The sequence below is a fragment of the Aedes albopictus genome, chromosome 3 (genome assembly GCF_035046485.1).
Source record: "Aedes albopictus strain Foshan chromosome 3, AalbF5, whole genome shotgun sequence".
Lineage (NCBI taxonomy): Eukaryota > Metazoa > Arthropoda > Insecta > Diptera > Culicidae > Aedes > Aedes albopictus.
In genome coordinates this window covers 205,926,907-205,953,013 of record NC_085138.1, presented here as the reverse complement: position 1 = coordinate 205,953,013, position 26,107 = coordinate 205,926,907, and the positions used below count along the sequence as shown (strand labels likewise).

The 26,107-nt window shown below is 38.4% G+C and overlaps 1 protein-coding gene across 2 annotated transcripts; it reads right to left on the bottom strand.

Moving 5' to 3' along the window:
* Positions 1-1,074: 1,074 nt before the first annotated feature.
* On the bottom strand, positions 1,075-25,890 carry LOC134291212 (uncharacterized). Of its 2 annotated transcripts, XR_009998977.1 has the most exons (3): positions 21,639-25,890; positions 1,921-4,185; positions 1,075-1,835 (listed from the first exon to the last, which is right to left on the bottom strand). XR_009998977.1 is itself a non-coding variant. In XM_062858689.1 (2 exons), the coding sequence occupies exons 1-2, from the start codon at positions 21,794-21,796 to the stop codon at positions 2,640-2,642; spliced, it is 1,704 nt and encodes a 567-aa protein (XP_062714673.1). In that variant the 5' UTR covers positions 21,797-25,890; the 3' UTR covers positions 1,075-2,639. The 2 variants fall into 2 exon arrangements, 1 of the variants encoding a protein (XP_062714673.1); XM_062858689.1 differs by having other exon boundaries at positions 1,075-4,185.
* Positions 25,891-26,107: the final 217 nt, after the last annotated feature.

The window sequence follows — 26,107 nt, the reverse complement described above, 5'->3', positions numbered from 1 at the left end:
CGTATGTAACTTCCGCTCATCTCTATGTAGAGGATTTCTAATTTCGACATGTGCCTTTATGAAATTCGATGCCGACGCGTTGTTGGTTAAAAGTTGTGTAGTTGGCCTAAAAAATGTTGCTGCGGCTGTTGCGGTTGCTGTACCTGTGGTTGGTACTGTGGTTGCATTTGCTGTTGGTTAGGACATATGCGTCCTGAGTTTGTCAAGTTTTGTTGTTGAGGTGGAACCATGTGTCCAACATCTGCGTAAAATATGCGTGGTTGCATATTTCCGCGGTGGAAGCCTCTGTGAGATGCTCTTCCACGCTGAGATGGAGATCCATAGGGTCGTCTTCCACGACCACTATGGAATCCTCCTCTGCCTCCACGATAATCGTTGTGGCGTTGTCCGTAGTGATTCATATTGAAATTATTTCTGCCGCGATTGTTATGTCCGCGGCGTGAAGCGAACATTATCGCGTTAGTATTAGGTGTTGCTGTTGTAGCCTCGTTGCTCAGTGTTTTCTCTATTGCTGCGGACAATGTTGCAAATTGTCCGGCTTTTAGAATGAGCCTCGTATCGGGGTTACGAACGCCGGTACTAAGAGCCTTCACTCCTTGCTTTATTGCCATTTTGTTCGCCACATCAACCGGAATTTGCTCCGTGATGTAAGCCTTTTCTAAAAGGAAGGTCAAATTTTCGACCTCCGTGGTGAATTTGTTGACATCACCAGATTGTTTCAATGCTCCTAATTTCGAAACATATACGTCTCAAGACGTTGCCAGACCGCATCTATTTTTTAAGTGGTTTAATATTTCATCGAGATCTGCCGGGTTCTCGCCTACGGCCGATCTCGCTTTTCCAATTAGTCTGGTCATCACGAATTTTTTAACGGTAACATCTGCGGCTGTTTTTTGAGCTGCTGTTGCCGTTACAAATTCCGCTTTGACCGTGTCTACGAATAAGCCAACTGAGTCAATAAATGGACTCAGGCCTTCTTGGCTTCCATCATAAACTTGGACCACTGCGGTTCCAAGTTTAAGGTCCACCTTCGGAGTTGTCATCTTGTTATTGCGGTATAATTTTTCGACAATAATGATAAGTTTTACAATTGTTTTAAAACGTATGAGATGTTTGGCCTTATCAAGTCGCACGTCGATAAAAATTTTAATTTCACTAAAAATATCTCTGGATTTTCTTAAGAGGATTTTTTGATTAGAACATTCGAATTCGTCTAAGAGGTATAAATTTGCTTCATAAAGATTACGAGCCTTTACTAACTTGTCTACTAGTGTTTTCCTCAAAAATTTCCTGTTTGGTGCCTTCCTCAGATTTCTCAAAGTAAGTGCAAGTTGTTCTATATTTTTGACAACATTTTTTTTCATTTAACTCTCTTCTTTTTAAAATCGGATGAGGTCACTGTTAGGCTTCCGGATAATTAATTCTCGTACAGGATTTATGAGATTTGGTAATTTACTTTCAAACAAGATCTCTCAGTAAGTCACACATTTTTGAATATTACAATGTCAAACACCACTTGAATACACCATTTTAACTAAAATGTTTCGGTACTTATTTATTTTTAACTATTAAATTAAATCATCACTCACGCTAGTATATCATCTGCAAGTCTCAGCAGCAACGACGAAGCTACGTTGGGGTCGCTCCATGTTGCGCCCTTGTTGGGGTCGGCTCCATGTTGCCGGATGACCCGTTTGTTATGTTGTTTCTTCGTCTGCACTGCCACTAGTAGTGTTCGATTTTCCACATGAGTATGTCCACTATGTCATCTCGAAGTTCCACAATCGAACTCCTGGTGTTCGTTTGCATTCCGTTGGAGATCGCTGCTGCTGCTGCTACTTGGAATAGGGCGTTGCTTGTTGCTCTTCCTTTGAAAATCCTCGGTACGCTCTAGCTTCGAGCTTGGTTTTCACCTCGTACATTTGTGTGTAACACAATGTGAACACTAAACTGTTTATCTTGTGTTCCGTCATTGTATAGTTACTTAGTCACTTGCACTTAATGTTTCCAATAAAAATGTTATTATTTATTTCAACTACTCCACACAGTACAGTAAAGTTCGACACTTCCTTATAACTGTTAGATTGGATGGGCAGCGGCTCGTCGAGCGGCTCTTTCTGCCAGCCGTTCCGTGTGTGATTTGTGCAACTTCAGTAGTAGTTTTATTAGCACGTACGCACCCGCGATAACTGTTAAAATGCAAAGCGCAACCGCTTGTGTTTGATGGTGTTCTTCACTGGGTCCCATTTGATTCGTAGTGACGATCTCGTCACTTGAAAACCAACCCATTTTCAAATGTGATTGGAATACACTTTACCGAACTGTATCACTTTCACACTTTTGCTGCGGAGAAGGCAAAACCTGTCTTAGGTAGCCATGTACTAATTTGGAGTTTTCTTCAGAGTAAAGTGTACACCCGTTAGCTGTTGGGCTCGGAACCAGAATGATTTATTCAATTTGCTTTTCGTGGCAACCGACCAACGCTCGGTGGCGTATGGTTTATTCTGTTGTGCTTAGTTGCACGATTAAGCAGGCCACACAAAGTGCATAGCCTGTTTGATTGTTATGATATAAACATCCGCGTGGACGTTTATTTAACTTTGCCGATTCATCACACTACACCTGCATGTGTCAAGTAATCAGCTTCTGCCACGACGCGTCGTCTCCCAGTCAGGTGCAATGGAATTAATAAACCCCAAGACCTTCCCAGGTTCTGCAGACCAGATCTCACTGGGTTGCAAGCAACCACTATTTAGAAATCTTTGCCTGCGCATGTATAAAGCACCACAACTGCAAAGCATATGTTCCGAGGTTTCACGTTCCGTATTACAGAAACGACAGATATCACTCTGAATCTGGCCAATCTTTTTCAAGTGATACCTGCTCGGATAGTGTCCAGTTACTAGGCCAGTGTATGTACATAGAGCTCTCTTGTTGAGCTCTAAGAGCTTTTTGGTTTTATAAGCATTTGGTGTTATAAATTGTTTTGACTGATTGCAATTTTTGACATCCATCGAATTGAATATCACCCTCTGCTCAGCCCAGCATTTCAGATCCATTTTAATTGTACAGTTTGATATTCCGCAGAATGGTTCTGGACCAACAAATTGTAAATTGGAACCACTTTTAGCAAGCACGTCTGCCATTTCATTCCCTTCAATGCCGCAGTGACCTGGAGCCCAGTATAAGTTTACTGAGTTCCCTTGGCACAGCCTGCGCAGTGAAAGAATGCATTCCCAGACAAGCTTTGAAGTGCATTTGTAAGCGCACAATGGTTTTAGTGCAGCTTGACTATCTGAGAAAATACAAATATTTGCATATCTGTATTTTCTCTCAAGGCAGATATTTGCGCATTTCAAAATAGCAAGAATCTCTGCTTGAAACACCGCAGGATAGTGTCCCATCGCCACTGATGTTTGTATTCCAGGGCCGTAGATTCCTGCTCCCGTTTTTATTCCAACTTTTGAGCCATCTGTATAGAATTTGATTGATCCTTGACGAACAGTGGGACCTCCGACTTCCCAATCTGCACGAGTTGTTTCGTGCAACTTGTAAGGAACATCATGGTTCTTCACAGGTTTCGTCCAGTCTTTAATCATTTTCATTACTGGCCTATTTTGGAAGTATTGTGAAATGCTCAGGTGACCTACAAAATCACCTGGCATAAACTTTTCAATTCGTTTAAGTCGCAGCAATTCCTTTTCTGCTTCTAATTGCACGTACTCGTGCAAAGGTAGCAGATTGAGAATCGCATCTAAAGCTTTTGATGGAGTGCTTCGCATCGCTCTTGTAACAGCAATGGACGCAAGACGTTGGATTTTCGCAAGCTTTGATTGCGTGGTAGCCTCTTTTGTTTTTGGCCACCAAACAAACGAAGCATACGTCACTTTTGGGCGGATTATGGCAGTATAAATCCACATTATCATTTTTGGTTTCAAGCCCCACTTCCTGCCAATAGTTTTGGAGCATAACCAGAACGCACTTGTTGCTTTACCGATCACGGACTCAATTTGAGCATTCCAGTTCAGTTTGGCATCCAGAATCAAACCTAAGTATTTGACTCGATCACTAGGATGAATTTGTATCCCTCCAAGCCGAAAAGCTTTTAGGTTGATCTTCCTTCTCCTAGTGAAAGGGACAATTACGACTTTTGACGGATTGATGCTAAGGCCCTCCTTAATACACCTGTAACCGTAGGTTCCAATTTAGAAGCTTGATGGCTCCTCCACAAGTATTCCTTTCCAAATCCAACCTGCCAGTAAGTTTCTAAAACCCCAAATCCAACCCTGGATAAACACACTGACAGCCTTACTGGTGGCGTAATCACAGTTGTCAGTGAAATGCGCAGGTCAGCTACTAATATAGCACACGTAGTGAGTACTCACACCTGCTACTTATTGACAGCGGTTTGAACCAATGTGGGAGTGGTGCCAACTGTCACGAAACGATCGAGTATCAAACTTCGGTTCGATTCGGACTTGGGACAGGGAAATTAGGACATTCAAGGAGAAGGTTGGGGTCTTTCCAGCTGTGACCGCCAAAGAAGCCGGTAGTGCGCGGCGTGTTAATTAGCCCAGCACGGAGGAAGTTAGGCGTTCGACACTGTTAGGCATTTGTTAGGTATGCTGCTCATCGAAAAGTTCGGAAAGCATAAATCATAACCCCGAAACTATGCTGAGTGTTCGATTTTTTCGCGCATCGTTGACAGTTGACGAAAAGGCAGTCAAAAAAGCAACAAAGCATCAGTTGGAAATAAAAATCGGGTCTGTCGGTCGAGAAAGTAAAAAGACTTGCGCGTCCGGTTTGTTCTCGTCTTACTGTCGCCGGGACTAAAATCATCGCCGGAATTGATTACGGTAACGTTGTCGTTTGGTCGCGTCGTGTCGGTTGAGTCATTATGGGTACAACATTTACCCGCCGAAACCGCATTTCCCGTGTTCTTGAATGTTTGGAAGATGGAACCGATGAAGAAGAACCGTTTCCCGAACCCTCTGTGCCCGGAGGTTTACATGCGTTTCGATGCTGCAGTGATTGCATTTGTATAAGTGTTTGCGCTTCTTCCGAGGATGGAAACAGTGATTAGTTGTGTAGTTGGGTCTTCAATTAGCCTAATGGTTACGGCTATGGTCCAGTCGGGAAAATTTCCTCGGCTCCCTGGGGAAGGTGTATCATTGTGCTGGCTTCACAATATTGAAATTCATCAATTCATGCAATGGGAGGCAAAGAAAGCCCTTCAATTAAAAACTGTGAAAGTGCACAAAGAAATGAAAAAAAGTGAAGAAGGAAAAATTGGAAAAAAAATAAATATTAGTAGTGGAATGGTGCACGGTGTCAAAATTTCGATTATTATCGAACATTCATGTACCTCGGATTTTTCTTCAAAAATGAATAGTATTTCGGCTATATATTTATAATCGGAAAACTAGAAAATATTTCATCGGCGAAAATTTTTCCATACATTTTGTATGGGACGTTTTTTGGGCTAAAATAGTAATTATTGATTTTTAGTATGGAAAATACCCAAAAGCTCATCTAACTCAAAATTTCCCCGATAGAATATTTTCAAATTTTGCATTTATACATTATAGGCGAAATTCTAACATTCTATGAAGAAAAATCCGAGGTACATGAAAGTTCGATAATAATCGAAATTTTGACACCGTGTGGTGTGATATTGATGTTACCTATTAAGTGAAAATGACTGTAGAGAGTGTCCTTGTGAGAAAGCAAAACGGCATTTGGTGGAATCGCATGAATAACGGAATACACCAAATATATATATTTGGAGAGTTCATCGTATAGCCCAACAAGAAGTAAGTAAATTTTCATCTCTTCTTACGGAACTCTGGTGCAATTCTGAATGCGTTAACAGGATTATTTTTAAATTTTACTTAATTTAAGAAACGGTTTTCATCGTTAATTCTTATGGATCTCCTTGGAGCGATTATGATTGCTATATTTGAAACTTGTTTAAAATTTTGACATGTGTTGAATTTGAATTGTGATAAGAATTAGAGCCATTTATATGGAACTTCCTGGAGAAATCTTGACTTAGTATTGATTGCTTAATTATATTTTTTTTCAAATTCGACTAGCGTTAAGAATTTATATCGCAAGATCACAGTTCTTATAGATCTCTTTGGGGAAATTCTGTTCATTTTGTATAACAATATTTGTCAAATTTGAATGGTATTGAAAATTGTAATCTTTTGATCATAATTTTATGCAACTCCTTGAAGCAATTTGATTAATTTATTGAAATAATTTTTGAAATTTGAAATGATCAATTTATTTAAATTAGGGTAGGTAATCAAAATTTGAACCAAATTGCGGCTTCTGAAGCAGTGCAAATTTTAAGTGATTTTTTCTCCCACATGGAAATAATTTACTACGGCTAAATCATATGTACATGAAAGCCACGGGTATAAGCTTTCTGTTAAATGGTAAAAAGTTTGTATTTGCACCGAATTTCATTGAAATATTTGATTTTTCATCAACAATGATTTTAATCTTAATTTGAACCATCGTAATCATAATTTGAACCAATTTTAATCTTAATTTGAACTACTGGCGGCAGCAGCTCGAGCAACTCACAAAACAGCCAATTCCATACTAAACAATGAAAAATCACATGAATCTGCTAATTCTCATACCTATTTTTCATTAGTCAGATGAATCTCAACTCAGAATGTTCGAAATTTTTTAGGAATTTGGAAACTAAATTTGGATTTTTCCATCCCCCAAGAGTAAACAAAGCAACCACTAGCGCAATCTACAGGCCAACACTAGAAGCTCACCTCCGTTTACTAGTTCAAATTTAGATTACAAATGGTTCAATTTAAGATAACATTCTCCAAGTAAGAATCACTTAAATTTGATAATTTTATGAGAAATAATGCGGAATATTATTCGATTGGTCGATTCTACGATAAATAAGCTTTCATTTGACGTGTTCACATATTGCGTGTGATACAATGCATGAGCCGTACGAGTGCACCGAAAATGTGCTTTCTCTTGGGGGAAATGGGTGAAATCACAGTGATTTTTCAATTGCCTGTTTTCCATGACAAAAACGCTTTTTTCAATGCTTTTAAAGTTCATGTTATCAGGTTCTATTACGGAAAGCTGTTTAACATCTTTTTCGGGACAATATTTGCCTGAAAAATACGTCGTTTAAATGAATTTTGAAATGGTTCAAATTAAGATTACAATTTGACTAGTTCAAAGTTTGATTTCTTACCCTATTTTGAGATTTTATTTATGTTAAGAATTGTTATCGAAAGATCACAATTCTAAGGAATCTCCTAGGTGTGATTCTGATAAATTTATTTGAATAATTGTGAGATTTTATTTATGGTAAGAATTGTTGTTGTGAGATCAAAGTTCTTAGGAAACTCCTTGGTGTGATTCTGATATTTTTTTTTTTAATTATTTAGAGATTTTATTTATGGTAAGAATTGTTGTCGTAAGATCACAGTTCTAAGGGAACTCCTTGGTATGATTCTGATTTATTTAATTTTTTTAGATGTTATTTATGTTATGAATTGTTGTCGAGAGATCACAGTTCTTAGAAAACTCCTTGGTGTGATTCTGATAAATATATTTAAATAATTTTGAGATTTTATTAATGGTAATAATTGTTGTCGTGAGATCAAAGTTCTAAGGAAACTCCTTGGTGTGTTCCTGCTAAATTTATTTGAATAATTGTGATATTTTATTTATGGTAAGAATTGTTGTCGTAAGATCACAAGTTCTAAGGGTGGAGACGAACCAGCCTTGGGCTGAAAGTCTCGATAATAAAGACATAAAAAAAAAGTTCTAAGAGAACTCCTTGGTGTGATTCTGATTTATTGAATTTTTTTTGAGATGTTATTTATGGTAGGAATTGTTGTCGAGAGATCACAGTTCTTTGAAAACTCCTTGGTGTGATTCTGATAAATTTATTTAAATTATTTTGAGATTTTATTTATTGTAATAATTGTTATCGTAAGATCACAGTTCTTAGGAAACTCCTTGGAGTGATTCTGATAAATTTATTTAAATTATTTTGAGATGTTATTTATGGTAAGAATTGTTGTCGTAAGATCACAGTTCTTAGGAAATTCCTTGGTGTGATTCTGATAAATTTTCTTTAAATTATTTTGAGATGTTAGATATGTTGAGAATTGTTATTGTAAGATCACAGTTCTTAGGAATCTCCTAGGTGTGATTCTGATAAATTTATTTAAATAATTTTGAGATTTTATTTATGGTAATAATTGTTGTCGTGAGATCAAAGTTCTTAGGAAACTCCTTGGTACGATTCTGATTTATTTAATTTTTTGAAATGTTATTTATGTTAAGAATTGTTGTCGAGAGATCGCAGTTCTTAGAAAACTCCTTGGTGTGATTGTGATAATTTTTTTAAATTATTTTGAGATTTTATTTATGGTAACAGTTGTTGTCGTAAGATCACAGTTCTTAGGAAATTCCTTGGTGTGGTTCTGATAAATTTATTTAAATTATTTTGAGATGTTAGTTTTGTTAAAAATTGTTGTCGTAAGATCACAGTTCTTAGGAAACTCCTTGGTGTGATTCTGATAAATTTATTTAAATTATTTTGAGATGCTATTCATGTTAAGAATTGTTGTCGAGAGATCACAGTTCTTAGAAAACTCCTTGGTGTATTAAGGCCGCATGGGACGACGTGTAATTTTTCCTATCTTCCCTCTCTTTCTAACAATTTGCCTCACGATTTTGAAGATGCAAATATCAATTTGCACTGCACTGGCGTAGCTGAAACTTTAGTCGATTGTGCACCGCAATTAGTGAGCAAATGAACGATCAAATTTTTAGCCAATAATATGAAGTAGAAGTTGAGATTTGCATCTTACTAACAACAGAGCAATGGCGTACGATTCAACCACCGTCCCGTCCGGCCTTAAGCATCGGTATCCTAAGAACACCATTGTCATAAAATTCCTTGAAGTAATTCTGATGAATTTATTGAGCCTATTTGGGTTTGACTTGTGTTAAGAACTGGCATCGTGAAATGACAATTCGTATGCAATTTCTTATTTATTTATTTATTATTACATCAACCGACTTATTGTCCCAATGATGGTTTTCACTTAAAAATAACAACAAAGCTCGGTCAAATAACAGTAAAAATAATACGTAAAACTTGGAGAAATTATGATTAAATTATGTATTGAAAATATTTTTTTTTAATTTGAATTGATGTTGTACACGAAAAGAAGTCCAATGATTTTATCAAAATATGTGTCCAAACATATACTTTCTTCTAAGAGTTCATTCTGTTTTCCATTAAGATTTCTTATATTTATAATATACAAGATAATATACGCCACATATAATTTCAAAAAAAAATGTAAGTGAAATTGATTTATGAAATCATTCATTCAAAATCTAGAACCTTCCACACACACACTTCAAATATAAAAAGGAATTTCAGCCACCAATGAACTTTGTTTTGATTCCAACAGCAAGATAGCTAAACACGTGAGCTTCTTCAAGACGAACTGGTAAGTAAATCTACTTCCGAATAACGTTTCTAGCTTCTAATTAAAATATTATTTTATTATTATATATTCTTAGGTTGCGTCAGACCCCTACGAACATGAATTCTCGTTGTCTACGAAGCAATTTCTCCAGGAAACCCTGGAGCTACTATGTGCCACGGAGGATCCATCAAATCCTCGATCCAAACATCTTAATGGAAAACTATACCGAAAAAGTAATTGATGGCTTAATGTGACCTTGCTGTATTGGAATACAGTTTCTTACCGATTTTGGCAACACGAGGTGAATTTAATGTTGCCAAATTGGGGTGTTGCCAAAATCGGTAAAAAAATTTTGTGGATAATTTTCAACTTTTATGCGTCAATTTGGCTTATATTATAAATATGGACTATTCACAAGCTATAAAACGATCCATGTAGGTGACGTTCATAAATTACGTCATGATTTGTAAAATTGTCGATTTTGGAAAATTTAATGAATTTTGATTTTTTAAAGAAAAGTAAGGATAAAATAACACTACATTTACAAATACAAACGATTTTTCGGTAAAAATTTTTGGTCAAAATTTTTTGTTGCCAAAATCGGTAAAAAATCAAAATCGGGTGTTGCCAAAATCGGTAAGAAATTGTTGCCAAAAACGGGTGTTGCCAAAATCGGGAAGGAAATGTTGCCAAAAACGGGTGTTGCCAAAATCGGGAGTAGACAAAAACGGGTGTTGCCAAAATCGGTAAGAAACTGTACTTATGTTGCATGTTTATAATAACATTTCTTTCAGGTGCTCCCGAAGAAAATCCAAGAATTGCCCAATAACTCGACGATAATTTTGAAGAGAAAAATTCTGCTAGTCTGCCGACTAGCTCGAAACCGATGGATTGGCGCAAATGTGTTTGCGAGTTTATTTCTTGTAGTTAAACTCAATTATGGTCTCAATAATGACAGTGTGCCAATAAATATATGTGTGATAAGTGATTTTAAATCTTGTTTGCATTCGAAAGTATTGATGTGGGCTGAGAAATCTAAAATATTCATAAAATATTTTTCATTATTCATATGGAGCAATGCTCTCAGAAAAATCTGCATAATTCTCAGAAAAAATTCAGCAGAATTGAACAAAAAAGTGTTGAACCATTCAAAAATTCTTGATGGAAACTGTAAAAACAATGCAGAAAATGAAATAAGGAGGCATTCCCAAAGAAAATCTCTAAAGGATTTCCTTAGATGGAAGAATTACTGAAGCCACGAACGAAGACATCTGTGGGTAATATCTGGAAGGAATCTGTGGATAAATTTCCGAATAAATTTCTGAAGTATTTTTCCAGAACTTGTGGAGTAATTCTCAAATTGACCTCTGGAACAAATTCCTAAAACAGCTTTGAGGGAAATCCCGAGAAACCCCTTGAATTCCTGAAAATTTCTCTGGAATCTCTGGAGCAACTCTTTCAGAAATCTGTGGGTACATATCCGAAGGAATTTCTAGAGAAATAAAAAAAGTATTTTGTGAAGTTCTTGAAGCAATTCTAGAACTAATATCTGGTGGAATATCAAAAAAAAAAACTCCAGAGGCATGAACGAAGAAATTTCTGGAGAAATGTCATGATAAATTTCTGGAGGAATTCCTGCAAAATCTCTAAAGGAAATCCTGAAATAATTTCTTTAAAAAAATTGCGATAGAATATTGGATTAAATTCCCAAAATAATCTCTGTGGGAATAAACTAAGGAATTTGTGGGTAAATTCCCGTAGAAACTTGTGGATCAATTTTTGTAAAGATCTCTGCAGAAATATCCGATAGAATATCTGGAGGAAAGAACGAAGTAATTTGTATAAAAACTGCTTGAATAAATCTGTGAACACACTTTTAAAATAATTTGTGGATTCAGTTCTATCTCTGGAGTAATTTCCTAAGGAACTCTACAGAAAATTCATAAATAAAATCTAAAAAATCCTTTAGCAATCAATAGCAAAATTCTGAAAGGAATCTCTGAAGCCATGAACAAAGGATATTGTGAAATTAATTAAATTAATTAAAATTAAAATTACAATTAAAATTAAAATTAAAATTAAAATTAAAATTAAAATAAAATTAAAATTAAAATTAAAATTAAAATTAAAATTAAAATTAAAATTAAAATTAAAATTAAAATTAAAATTAAAATTAAAATTAAAATTAAAATTAAAATTAAAATTAAAATTAAAATTAAAATTAAAATTAAAATTAAAATTAAAATTAAAATTAAAATTAAAATTAAAATTCAAATTCAAATTAAAATTAAAATTGAACTTAAAATTAAAATTAAACTTAAAATTAAAATTAGACTTAAAATTAAAATTAAACTTAAAATTAAAATTAAACTTAAAATTAAAATTAAAATTAAAATTAAAATTAAAATTAAAATGAAAATTAAAATTAAAATTAAAATTAAAATTAAAATTAAAATTAAAATTAAAATTAAAATTAAAATTAAAATTAAAATTAAAATTAAAATTAAAATTAAAATTAAAATTAAAATTAAAATTAAAATTAAAATTAAAATTAAAATTAAAATTAAAATTAAAATTAAAATTAAAATTAAAATTAAAATTAAGATTAAAATTAAAATTAGAATTAAAATTAAAATTAAAATTAAAATTAAAATTAAAATTAAAATAAAATTAAAATTAAAATTAAAATTAAAATTAAAATTAAAATTAAAATTAAAATTAAAATTAAAATTAAAATTAAAATTAAAATTAAAATTAAAATTAAAATTAAAATTAAAATTAAAATTAAAATTAAAATTAAAATTAAAATTAAAATTAAAATTAAAATTAAAATTAAAATTAAAATTAAAATTAAAATTAAAATTAAAATTAAAATTAAAATTAAAATTAAAATTAAAATTAAAATTAAAATTAAAATTAAAATTAAAATTAAAATTAAAATTAAAATTAAAATTAAAATTAAAATTAAAATTAAAATTAAAATTAAAATTAAAATTAAAATTAAAATTAGAATTAAAATTAAAATTAAAATTAAAATTAAAATTAAAATTAAAATTAAAATTAAAATTAAAATTAAAATTAAAATTAAAATTAAAATTAAAATTAAAATTAAAATTAATATTAAAATTAATATTAAAATTAAAATTAAAATTAAAATTAAAATTAAAATTAAAATTAAAATTAAAATTAAAATTAAAATTAAAATTAAAATTAAAATTAAAATTAAAATTAAAATTAAAATTAAAATTAAAATTAAAATTAAAATTAAAATTAAAATTAAAATTAAAATTAAAATTAAAATTAAAATTAAAATTAAAATTAAAATTAAAATTAAAATTAAAATTAAAATTAAAATTAAAATTAAAATTAAAATTAAAATTAAAATTAAAATTAAAATTAAAATTAAAATTTGAAATTGAAATTGAAATTGAAATTGAAATTAAAATTGAAATTGAAATTAAAATTACAATTAAAATTACAATTAAAATTACAATTAAAATTACAATTAAAATTACAATTAAAATTAAAATTAAAATTAAAATTAAAATTAAAATTAAAATTAAAATTAATTAAAATTAAAATTAAAATTAAAATTAAAATTAAAATTAAAATAAAATTAAAATTGAAATAAAATAAAATTAAAACAGGCTCCGATTTTTATTATTAAATATGTTTCGATCAGCTTTCATTCGAGGCAGAAGTGCGGTTGTAGTAGTGAACGCCGATAAAAGTTCACTACTACAATCACACTTCTTGCTCGGATGACAGCTGGAATGAAAACAAGCAGCATAAAATCTATGCCTAACATTCGTCTAACAGCCTAACTAAAACATGTCTAACGTTAGTCTAATGTTAGACTAACAAACATGTTTCGAATTTGCAACATGTCTAACAAAAGTGTGTCATATCTGTCTAATTTTAGACTAACATTAGGCAAATGTGAGACAAAAAGTTAGCCTACACGCTAAGGTCAGTTTACCTTTTTTTCAAAAAGTGCACATTCGCAAATATGCGTAAATGATACTCAAATATAGGTAAAAAATACTCAAATATGGGTAATGTGTACCTGATTGTAACCCAAATATGGGTAAATATTACCCATAAATGCGAATGTGCACTTTTGCAAAATATGAGTTTTATTTACCCATATTTGCGTGAAGTTTACGCAAATTTGAGTAAAATTTACCCATATTTTAGAAAAATAGGTAAACTGACCTTAGCGTGTAACATGCTGGCCAGTTAGTCTAACATTAGGCTAATGTTAGGCTAACCCTCCGTACTGGGAGAATATTAAATTGGTGTAAAAGTGGTGGATATATATACTTAGCATGCGTTGTTTTAGAAAGCTGTAAGCACTCTATTCAAAGTGAAGGATAAGCTCTAGTGTACGGTTAGTAAATTTATACGGTTTAAAAGAGTTTGTTTTAACGAAAATATTGTTAATGTAGGGTGTTAGCTACCGCGTGTGCACTACAAAGCATTTCCATTGTGCCTCTAGGAAAAAGAACAAAGAAAAGGTAAAATCAATTGTTAAATTGTGAATCAAGAGAGAGAGGGGAGAGACGATCACGAGTGAGGGGTACTAATTCCCAGGATCAGGTCCGAATACGGGCCTTTTCTTTTAAGCTCCTTGGAGCTGTATCATCCACAGATTGCGACGAAACGTTGACGGGAGTTGGGTTCGTGCCAGATCCGTAAAGACGCCACGTCCCAAACGCCGTGGGATTGGTTGAACTGGACCGACCGAGGTCTAAACGCCACTACGTGCCCCGCCATTGTTGAGGAAGTCACAACCACCTCGTGGCGACATTTTCGACCATCATTTGGACACGCTCCCGGCCGCACCCAGCGAGGGCCGAAACCATCGGCCGCATCTAGCGAGTGCCGAAGCCGTCGGCCGTATCTAGCAAGCTCTGAAACCGTCGGCCACACCCATCGAGTGCCGAAATCGTCGGCCGCACCCAGCAAGTGCCGAAGCCGTCGGCCGTATCGAGCAAGCTCGAAAACCGTCGGCCACATACAGCGAGGGCCGAAACCGTCGGCCGCATCCAGCGAGCGCCGAAACCGTCGACCGCATCTAGCGAGCGCCGGAATTGTCGGCTGCATTCTGCAAGGGCCGGTACTCCCAAGTGCATCCTGTGGGTGCCGCAACCATCGGCCAAGGTAACCACCTTCACCTGAGGGGGTTGAAACCGTCGGCCTCCGCGTCGGCGACATCCGGAGAAACCACCCGCCGTCAAGCCGAAGAGAAGCCAGGACGCCGTGAGTTCAAACCACCATTCGATCGGCCATGTTCCTCCTTCCGATGTCCTCGTTCAACAAGCTAGCCAACGTAGATCTGCAGCGCTGCAAAGAGCAACAACCGCAAGTACCCTCTGTGTATCGTCTCTCATTCATGAAAATAACCCACTTGGGTGAATAAATATGTAAGCATGTAACTGAATGTTTATGGTAGTTAGATTCTTTAGAGCGCATTCCCTAAGTACGATATATACATCCATTTTGGATCTTCTCGTTTTCGAGCCCATAAAGGGGTATTCAGGCCTCCTTCTTAGCGGTCCTCCAGAAAGTTGGCCTTCATCTTGGATTGGTTGTTTTTAATACGGTTTGATTCGTTCCTCTCTCATTTACTGGGAGCTAACCGAAGAAGGTTCCTGTTAAGGTAAGTGCACGAGGGTGTTCCAGGATTCAAGACGGTGCTATTTTGAGTAGACGACCCTATGCTTAGCATAATCCTACCCACAAACAGAATTATTCCCGTCGGAGCAGCCGAGGGGCTTACAAATTGGCGCCCAACGAAAATTTAAATAGCATTCGTTCAAATTTTCCACGTTTCAACCCTCGAGGAGGGGAAAATCAGTTCCTGTCTAAGAAGTATCGTTTTCCAAACGAACCGCTAGTTTGAAAGCATGGATTTGGAATTCGAATTACAGTATAAACGGCTGATGGTACATCATCTCGAAAAACATGAGATTGAACATGAGCTGAGAATAAGAGCTGTTCAGGTTGACCCTTCTGAGTCTCGCTCGGCTATTCAGAGGAGACTGAGGGATCGCTTAAAAGAAGAAGTAGATCGAGAACCGCGAAACAGGTCGAAACTTCCGGTCGGAGAATCTAAAATTTTCAAATCGAGACATTTCTATCGGTCCCAGAAGGAAGGTTCGGAATCGGAAGAACAACGCCCATCCAAGAAACTGCCTCGGACAGATTTGAGACATCCTGGCCAAGAAGCAAAGCAATCAGATGATGCTAGAGTAATGTCATTTGTGGAAAAGTATGTTCCACCTCCCGAAGGAACTTGTTTTAACTGCAGAAGGCAGGGACACATCCACCCGGACTGCAGGGAGCCAAGATACAAATTTTGTTTACGATGTGGTCTACCTCAGGTGGAAACAAAGAACTGCCCCTACTGTGCAAAAAACTTCCAGTAGGCTGCCTGAGAGGGCAGGGCAGTCCAGTACCTCTTCAAAATCCCTCGTCTAAAACCCTTCAAACCAATCTCCGCCAAGCAGGTTATAACCGTGTTGATATCGCTGATTATAACCTCACTGCTGAATCTAATGTAGATGAACTATTCGTTCGGGTCGAAGATGACGACCGTCCGTTCGTTGAAATTACCGTTTTTGACGTGCCTTTAATTGGGTTACTTGACAGTGGAGCTCATAGGAGCATATTGGGTATAGGATCACTTAAGCTCATCAAAACTTGCAAATTGAGGTTATTTCCCGCTGATGTAGATCTCTTGACTGCCAGTGGACAGAAATTAGAAGTATCGGGCTACGTGAACCTTCCCATGTGTTTCAACGGGCAAACTAAATTGATCGCTACCTTGGTGGTACCCGATCTTAAAAGACGGCTTCTACTAGGCACCGATTTCTGGAAAGCGTTTGGAATTGTTCCCACGGTCCAATCGGTGTCGGTTGAGGAGGTGCAAACAGTTTCGGAAGAGTTTTCCTTGACAGAAAAACAACTTCACGATTTAGAACATGTCAAATCTCAATTTAAAGTCGCCCAGGAGGGGCAACTAGAGACCACACCTCTAATTGCCCACTTAATCGAGTTAACGGATGAAGCCAGGCAATCTGCGCCTGTCCGCATCAGTCCATTTCCCACATCGCCGAAGCGGCAAGAACAAATAAATATGGAGCTGGACAGCCTGCTAGAAGCAGGAATCATAGAGCGTTCCTACAGCAACTGGGCACTTAGATTAGTCCCTGTAGACAAGTCAGATGGATCCGTCCGGTTGTGCTTGGATGCTCGTAAACTAAACGAGCGGACAGTACGTGACTCGTACCCCTTGCCCCACGCGGACCGAATTCTAAGTAGGCTAGGCCCCTGCAAATACATTTCCACCATTGATTTATCCAAGGCGTTTCTACAAATTCCACTACACCCGAAGTCGAAGAAATATACGGCGTTCTCAGTGCTGGGTCGGGGGCTGTTTCAGTTCACCCGCATGCCTTTCGGTTTAGTTAACAGCCCTGCTACGCTGTCGCGACTGATGGACCGGGTATTGGGGGCGGGTGAACTGGAACCGAAAGTGTTCGTATACTTAGACGATATAATAATTCTAAGTGAAACATTTGAGGAACACATAAAACTTCTTCAAGAGGTAGCAAACAGGCTAAATCGAGCCAATCTATCCATCAACATACAAAAATCGAAATTTTGTCTCTCCGAGCTACCATATCTCGGTTATATTCTGACCAATCACGGTTTGAAGCCTAATCCCGATCGCGTCGAAGCCATCATCAATATCGAACGACCCAGTAGTATCCGTGCCTTAAGACGTTTCTTGGGCATGTGTAACTACTACCGGCGGTTTATCGCCAAATATAGCGAAGTAGTACGCCCCCTCACGGATTTATTAAGAGATAAGCCCAAATCCTTGCGTTGGACCGAGGCGGCAGAAAAAGCATTTGTGCAAATTAAAGAGCTACTAATCAGCGCCCCAATACTCGCAAACCCGGATTTTGGGAAGCCGTTTTGCATTCATTGCGATGCCAGTGACACGGCTATCGCTGGGGTATTAACTCAAGATTTTGATGGTGGTGAGCAACCCATCGCTTACTTTTCGCAAAAGCTTTCGGGGCCTGAACAAAGATATTTTGCCACTGAGAAAGAGGCCTTAGCAGTCCTCAAATCTGTGGAGAAGTTCAGATGCTACGTTGAGGGATCGCAGTTCACCGTGATCACCGATGCGTCAGCTCTGACATACATCCTCCGCAGCAGTTGGCGTACCTCGTCCCGCCTTTGTAGGTGGAGTATCGAGCTCCAACGGCATGATATGATTATCAAACACCGTCGAGGTATTGACAATGTTGTGCCGGACACTCTATCTAGGGCCGTTGAAGTCCTATCTCTCCCTCGTTCAAACACGGACTGGTACACGAAGATCTTGAACAAGGTTCAGGAAGATCCTGAGAAATATAAAGACTTCCGGGTAGAAAACGGGGTCTTGAGAAAACTTGTGTCCACACAGGGAGATATGTTGGATTACTATTTCGATTGGAAGATTTGCGTTCCAAAGGAAATGCGGGTTAACATCCTTGTTGAAGAACATGACGATGCCCTTCACCTGGGAACCGATAAAACTATCGCCAAAATCAAAAAAAAATATTACTGGCCGAACATCGCAGAGGACGTCCGGACCCACGTAAGAAAATGCTCAGTTTGCCAGGAAAGTAAGCCATCCAATCAGTCCCAACACCCGGCCATTGGTTCGCCGAGATTGGCCACCAAGCCCTTCCAAATGGTAGCTATTGATTTCATTCAATCCCTACCTCGGAGCAAGTCCGGAAAGGCACATCTGTTCGTCATAATGGACGTATTTTCAAAGTTTAGTTTACTGTTTCCGGTTCGAAAGATTAGTGCGCCGCAGGTGTGTGAAATCCTGGAGATTTCCTGGTTTCGTAGATATTCAGCACCCGAGTTCCTAATCTCGGACAACGCCTCCACGTTTCTATCGTCGACCTTCAAAGATCTTCTTCAAAAGTTCCAAATCCAACACTGGACAAACCCACGTCATCACAGCCAGTCGAACCCTGTGGAGCGCCTAAACCGCACCATAAATGCCTGCATAAGAACATATGCGCGAACTAATCAAACCATTTGGGATAGTCGAGTATCAGAAATAGAATGTATATTAAATAACACCCCTCATGGAGCGACGGGTTTCAGCCCATACCGTATAATTTATGGCCACGAAATCGTAAGTCGAGGAGACGAACATCGACTGGATAGGGACGTAGAAGAACTTTCGGATGAAGAAAGAATAAGAAAAAAACTTCAAATCGATCAATCCATTCATGCACTTGTTCACAAAAATTTGAGGAAACAATTTGACAAAAATTCACAATACTACAACTTAAGACATCAATCGTTTGCTCCAGTGTATAACGTGGGTCAAAAAGTGTTCAAACGAAACTTTCGACAATCGTCAGCTCCCAACCGCTACAATGCCAAACTGGGGCCTTGCTACCTTCCCTGCACGATCTTAGCTCGCGTAGGATCCAATTCCTATGAATTGGCAGATGAAGATGGAAAAACGATCGGTGTCTTCTCTGCGGCCGACCTTAAGCCGGCAGAATCCTGAAAAGAAAAATAAAACATTCATATCAACCTAACATGAAGAAGATACATCAATCAAACACTTCCTTGTTAGCTGCGGTCGAAGCTAGACTCCTACGTTACACCTACACCTGTAACGAGATCAGAAAATAAACTTTAGTCATACAAAAAAAATCACTAGATGCCGTGTACTGTGATCGTTCCAAACCATCCAAAACAATGAATGATTCCTTTCATGAAATGATTTTCCCCTCAACAGACGGAGAAAAATTGTAAACAAATTGGTACCTGTACTGAGAATGAAGACAGTTCCATTCAAGGAAAAGACTCATTCCGATTCGGTTATATTTACGTACCTGCAATAATTTTGGTTTTATTATCTGGTTTCTCCCGTCGTAAACATGATTTTGCTTAAAAATATTCGGTCTGTTTACACTAAAATTTGTTGATCTTCTGACAGCTTGGTGAGTGACTCCTACACACAGAAATCATAGCCACTGTCTAGCCATTGAGTGAAAGAGTTACACCGGCAACACAGTGTTGCCAAAACGACGTACAACACAATTTATTTTTCAAGGAAATAAAATTTGATGTTAATTATGAACGAAGTGCTTCTTTCGCCTCTTGCTCAATCAAAATGAATGTTTCCATTCATTTTGAATTGGGATGACGGGGCATTTGTAACCGTAGGTTCCAATTTAGAAGCTTGATGGCTCCTCCACAAGTATTCCTTTCCAAATCCAACCTGCCAGTAAGTTTCTAAAACCCCAAATCCAACCCTGGATAAACACACTGACAGCCTTACTGGTGGCGTAATCACAGTTGTCAGTGAAATGCGCAGGTCAGCTACTAATATAGCACACGTAGTGAGTACTCACACCTGCTACTTATTGACAGCGGTTTGAACCAATGTGGGAGTGGTGCCAACTGTCACGAAACGATCGAGTATCAAACTTCGGTTCGATTCGGACTTGGGACAGGGAAATTAGGACATTCAAGGAGAAGGTTGGGGTCTTTCCAGCTGTGACCGCCAAAGAAGCCGGTAGTGCGCGGCGTGTTAATTAGAATATTAAATTGGTGTAAAAGTGGTGGATATATATACTTAGCATGCGTTGTTTTAGAAAGCTGTAAGCACTCTATTCAAAGTGAAGGATAAGCTCTAGTGTACGGTTAGTAAATTTATACGGTTTAAAAGAGTTTGTTTTAACGAAAATATTGTTAATGTAGGGTGTTAGCTACCGCGTGTGCACTACAAAGCATTTCCATTGTGCCTCTAGGAAAAAGAACAAAGAAAAGGTAAAATCAATTGTTAAATTGTGAATCAAGAGAGAGAGGGGAGAGACGATCACGAGTGAGGGGTACTAATTCCCAGGATCAGGTCCGAATACGGGCCTTTTCTTTTAAGCTCCTTGGAGCTGTATCATCCACAGATTGCGACGAAACGTTGACGGGAGTTGGGTTCGTGCCAGATCCGTAAAGACGCCACGTCCCAAACGCCGTGGGATTGGTTGAACTGGACCGACCGAGGTCTAAACGCCACTACGTGCCCCGCCATTGTTGAGGAAGTCACAACCACCTCGTGGCGACATTTTCGACCATCATTTGGACACGCTCCCGGCCGCACCCAGCGAGGGCCGAAACCATCGGCCGCATCTAGCGAGTGCCGAAGCCGTCGGCCGTATCTAGCAAGCTCTGAAACCGTCGGCCACACCCATCGAGTGCCGAAATCGTCGGCCGCACCCAGCAAGTGCCGAAGCCGTCGGCCGTATCGAGCAAGCTCGAAAACCGTCGGCCACATACAGCGAGGGCCGAAACCGTCGGCCGCATCCAGCGAGCGCCGAAACCGTCGACCGCATCTAGCGAGCGCCGGAATTGTCGGCTGCATTCTGCAAGGGCCGGTACTCCCAAGTGCATCCTGTGGGTGCCGCAACCATCGGCCAAGGTAACCACCTTCACCTGAGGGGGTTGAAACCGTCGGCCTCCGCGTCGGCGACATCCGGAGAAACCACCCGCCGTCAAGCCGAAGAGAAGCCAGGACGCCGTGAGTTCAAACCACCATTCGATCGGCCATGTTCCTCCTTCCGATGTCCTCGTTCAACAAGCTAGCCAACGTAGATCTGCAGCGCTGCAAAGAGCAACAACCGCAAGTACCCTCTGTGTATCGTCTCTCATTCATGAAAATAACCCACTTGGGTGAATAAATATGTAAGCATGTAACTGAATGTTTATGGTAGTTAGATTCTTTAGAGCGCATTCCCTAAGTACGATATATACATCCATTTTGGATCTTCTCGTTTTCGAGCCCATAAAGGGGTATTCAGGCCTCCTTCTTAGCGGTCCTCCAGAAAGTTGGCCTTCACCTTGGATTGGTTGTTTTTAATACGGTTTGATTCGTTCCTCTCTCATTTACTGGGAGCTAACCGAAGAAGGTTCCTGTTAAGGTAAGTGCACGAGGGTGTTCCAGGATTCAAGACGGTGCTATTTTGAGTAGACGACCCTATGCTTAGCATAATCCTACCCACAAACAGAATTATTCCCGTCGGAGCAGCCGAGGGGCTTACACACCATGAATGTGTATAGTTTAGGGCCCTTTGCATTCTCTCCGAAACAGTTTCGTCATACTTTCCTCTCACTATTATGACTATATCGTCTGCAAAGCCCACAACTTCGAAACCTCTTTCCTGCAAGCTTCTTAAAAGATCGTCTACAACTAAGGACCACATTAGTGGTGAGAGGACTCCTCCTTGAGGGCAACCCTTTGTTGCCCTTACTGTTATCGAAGAACTTCCCAGCTCAGAGGTGATTTCTCTTTTTGCAAGCACAGTATGAATCCAATGTATGATACATTAAGTTTTTATTCTCCATGGCACGCTTCATAGATGAATAGGAGGCATTATCAAAAGCTCCTTCTATATCTAAAAAGGCGCATAGAGCTATTTCTTTTGCTGAAAACGTTTTTTCCACCTTTGTTACTAGCGAGTGAAGTACCGTAACCGTTGACTTACCAGATTGATAAGCAAACTGGAAGTCAGACAGGGGATACTCTTTTATGTAAGAAGAATTGATAAAATCCTTCAAAACCTTTTCCATAGTCTTCAACAAAACTGAAGAAAGACTAATTGGTCTATATGCTTTCGGATGCGTTTTATCTCGTTTCCCCTTTTTCGGGATAAAGATAACTTTTACAAGTCTCCATTTTGATGGAACATAATTCAATCTCAAACTAGCCTTGAACATCTCAATTAGTGATGGAACCAACACCGCTTCTCCGTTTTGAATCAGTGCTGGAAATATCCCATCAACTCCTGCAGATTTAAAAGGCTGAAAAGATCTTATCGCATTTTCCACTCCGGCCTTCGTGAAGATTTCATCAGCTAAATCTGAGGCGGTGTTTATTGTACTAGTTGACTCCGAAGAGTTTAAACTAGGACATCCTTCACCTTCCAGAGATATAGTATCATTGGAATCCACACTTAGAACCGAACCTGGAAAATGGGTTTCCATCATTAAATCCAAAGTTTCACGAGGAGTTTTGGTAAAAGCTCCATCGTCACGCTTCAGATTTCCCAATTCATTTGCATGATCTTTTGCAAGCGTTTTTTGTAGTCTAGCAACTACAGGAGTACTGTTTATGTTTTTACATGTCAGCACCCAAGATTATCTTTTAGATTTTCGTATTTCGTTGTTGTACTCAGTCAGGGCTTTCCTATACTGAGTCCAATCTCCCGTTTGTTTCGCTCTATTGAACATTTTACGAGAAAATTTTCTTAGGCGATCCAGTTTAAAGTTCCACCATGGCACGTCTCTAGTAGAAGACGATTGTATGGTGGGACAACTGCTGTTAAAAGAATTGATGATACTTTCATTTACTCTTTGAGAAAATGATTCCAACTTTTGGGTTGAATCGATAGTTTCCCCCATTGTAAATGATTGCGAATTCAACAATTCTACATATTGATCCCAGTTTGCCTTCCTGGGATTTCTAAATGCGATTCTAGAATAATCTCCACCGCTCCAATTGAAGATTATGTGTTTATGATTGTAGGAAATAATACAGATAAATTGAATTATTTGGTAAATGATTAGGAGACTCTTTGATATACATATGTTCGATATATTTCAATGACAATATTAAAGAAATTAGCTTCAGAATTTGTATCAGTGTTTCACATTGATGACAGACAACGGAAAAGAAGAATCAAGCAACACAAGCATGTTGTCAACGAAGTCGATCACGGGAGAGAACATGCTTCGTGTTTGGTGCGCTGGTGTGCGTGTCATGTGAGTACATGAATGACGAGAACGATGATGACGAGAGCAGCGAGAACGAAGGAGACAATGAAAACGGCAGTTTTGTAGGGAAAGTTGTGATGGACGGTTGTGCGTAGTTAGAAATGTTAGAATCGATGAACGGTTATGAAAAAATAAAATAATTGAAAATGAAAACGGAAAAAAATGTGTTCGTGTATTAATTAATGAAGAATTCCTACAACGATCAGATAGAGAAATCTCATCTGACACGTGCCAGTTTGTAATCTTGTCAAAGATTGCAGCGTTGCACAGTGTTAGATCCAAGACCTCTTGTCTGATTGCATTTAAGAAAGTAGGTTTATCACCATTATTACAAATGTCTATATTGTTCGAAGACAGATACTCTAATAGTGACTCACCTCGACTGTTAATATCCGAACTACCCCAAACCGTGTGATGCGCATTGGCGTCACAGCCAATGATGAACGATTTGTTGTTTTCTTTACAGAATTGAACAAATGATGCGATCTCAGGAGGAGGTACCTCAGGAACATCACCAGGAAAGTAAGCTGAAGCCACAGCGATCTCAGTTTTACCCCTAGTGGTTGGTACCTCTACCATGACCGCAACAATGTCCCTTCTGATAAACTCTGTAATAGGATAACATTTTAACGTTTTACGTACTAGGACAGCAGTTCTGGGAGAATCTTGTTGTTCATCATAAAATAGTTTACTATTTTGTGTCAGAACACCAAGAATCTTTCGTTTATTGGACCATGGCTCTTGAATAAGCGCCACTTCCAGTCCTTCTTTTTCAAACCTTCGACTCAACACAGCAGAAGCACCTTTTGCGTGATGAAGGTTTACCTGTACAAACTTGATTCCAGTCATGAAAATATACATTTACCCACTTTTGTTAAGCCTCGGAATTGAGACTTAAGAAAAGTAGCCGATTATCCCGGAGACAAATTAGGTCCACTGCGTCATTGCTCCGTTTAACACAGTAAGGGCAAAAATACTGTGGAGGGTGCCCTGGTACTCCACAATCACCGTTAGCGGCTAGGTTTTTATTAGACCCCCCTAACCATTCATTTCTAGGCACGGTACGCATTAAGCCGCTTGACACCATGAATTAGGGGTCACCTGTTAGTGGACTCTTACCACCGGAACAGACGGTCCGTAGTGTTATTCTTAGCCAGTTGAAGGAACTGCTACCGATACTACACGGCTATCTAGGCTGATCGGGAATAGAAATTAATATTGATGATCAACTTCTTTCGAGCCTCTTTCTATTAGAGATAGGCTTAGTTCGCAAATTATTTTTGTAATTTGTGTCTTGTCTCACCATCTTCAAAGCGCTACTATATACTACCAATGTGCACTAGGAGCTAAACGTAACCTAAATATATTTACTAACGGTGCTGTAAAAAGAGGACGTAGGCATGGTTAACAAATTATTAATGTCAATATTTTTGATAATTTGGCGAAGTTTAACTTAGCCGCGAATAGCACTTCATCAACCTATTGTTTTTGTTCTGCCAAAGTTGGTCGATTGTTCCTAGATTCCCTTTCTGACAGTGTGTAGTCGGTCCTCTCAATAGAGTTAATAAACTATAGAGGACGAATGTCGCTGCTGTTCCCTTTGTTCTCGTTCGCAAACATCCCGGGTATCTATCTGTCAAACTGCATACTTTTTTGCTTTGACACTTATATCCCTCCCTATCTTCGCCAGCAAGAGATGTTGCGGCGCCGACGCCAGCGACATTCTCCCTCTATAGTTTATTACCTCTATTGTCCTCTCAGTAGGCGTTGGGTGTGACCTTCAGCGCTGGGTACATTGGGGCATGTGGAGTTCGACGGGTACTGGCGTAGCGCAACGAACACTCCCCCCCGGAATGAGCTCATTCTGAGCTGTATTACTGTGTTAGCCTACGTTGAGCACGGCGAGCTTCACTGCAGGTCGTTCGTAGACACCACTGCAAGTCTGTACACTGGCACTCCTCACCTGATTATCCGCTCCCTGCTTGACTTCTATAACGCGACCTTTGGGCCACGTATTTCGAGGAAGGTTTGGGTCCACGATGATCACCAAGTCATTGATTTGGGTAGTTTCAACGTATCCAAACCATTTTGTCCTTCGAGTAACATACGGTAGATAATTCCGAATCCACTGTTTCCAAAACTGATTGGCCAGGGCTTGCGAAAGCTTTCAGGAATTCTTTAGCACCTCAGAGCTATCGTTGTAAGGAACCCAGGACCGCAACCCATTACTAGATCCTAGTAAGAAATGGTTTGGGGTTAATACTGGAGACTGGTCATCGTTCAACGGTAGGTTGGTCATAGGGCGGGAGTTAACTACGTTTTCGATTTCCGTCAGCAGGTTTTCCAAAACTTCGTGTGACATCGTCCTATTAGGCTTAAGTTTAGCAAGATTTTGCTTAACAATACGCACCAGTCGCTCCCAAGCCCCGCCCATGTGCGGTGAAGCCGGAGGTATGAAGCTCCAGGGCCAAACACAATGACAACGGTAAAACGGAACGGAACGGCAAGCACGGAATGTACTAAAACCAAGACTAAAACTGCCGTTGCCGTTGTGCCGTTCCCAGCCTTGCAAAGTTTACACATAGTCTCGCAAATATCCTTGTTGTCGCGTTGGTCGTTTTGATCTGGATTCTGTTTCGGGTAAATCAACGGCACTTCGTTTTGTAGTTCCGCTCCCTGTACCCGTGTCTTCTGATGCCACTACTACATCTCCTCCTTTCCTTTTGATGACATCATAGACC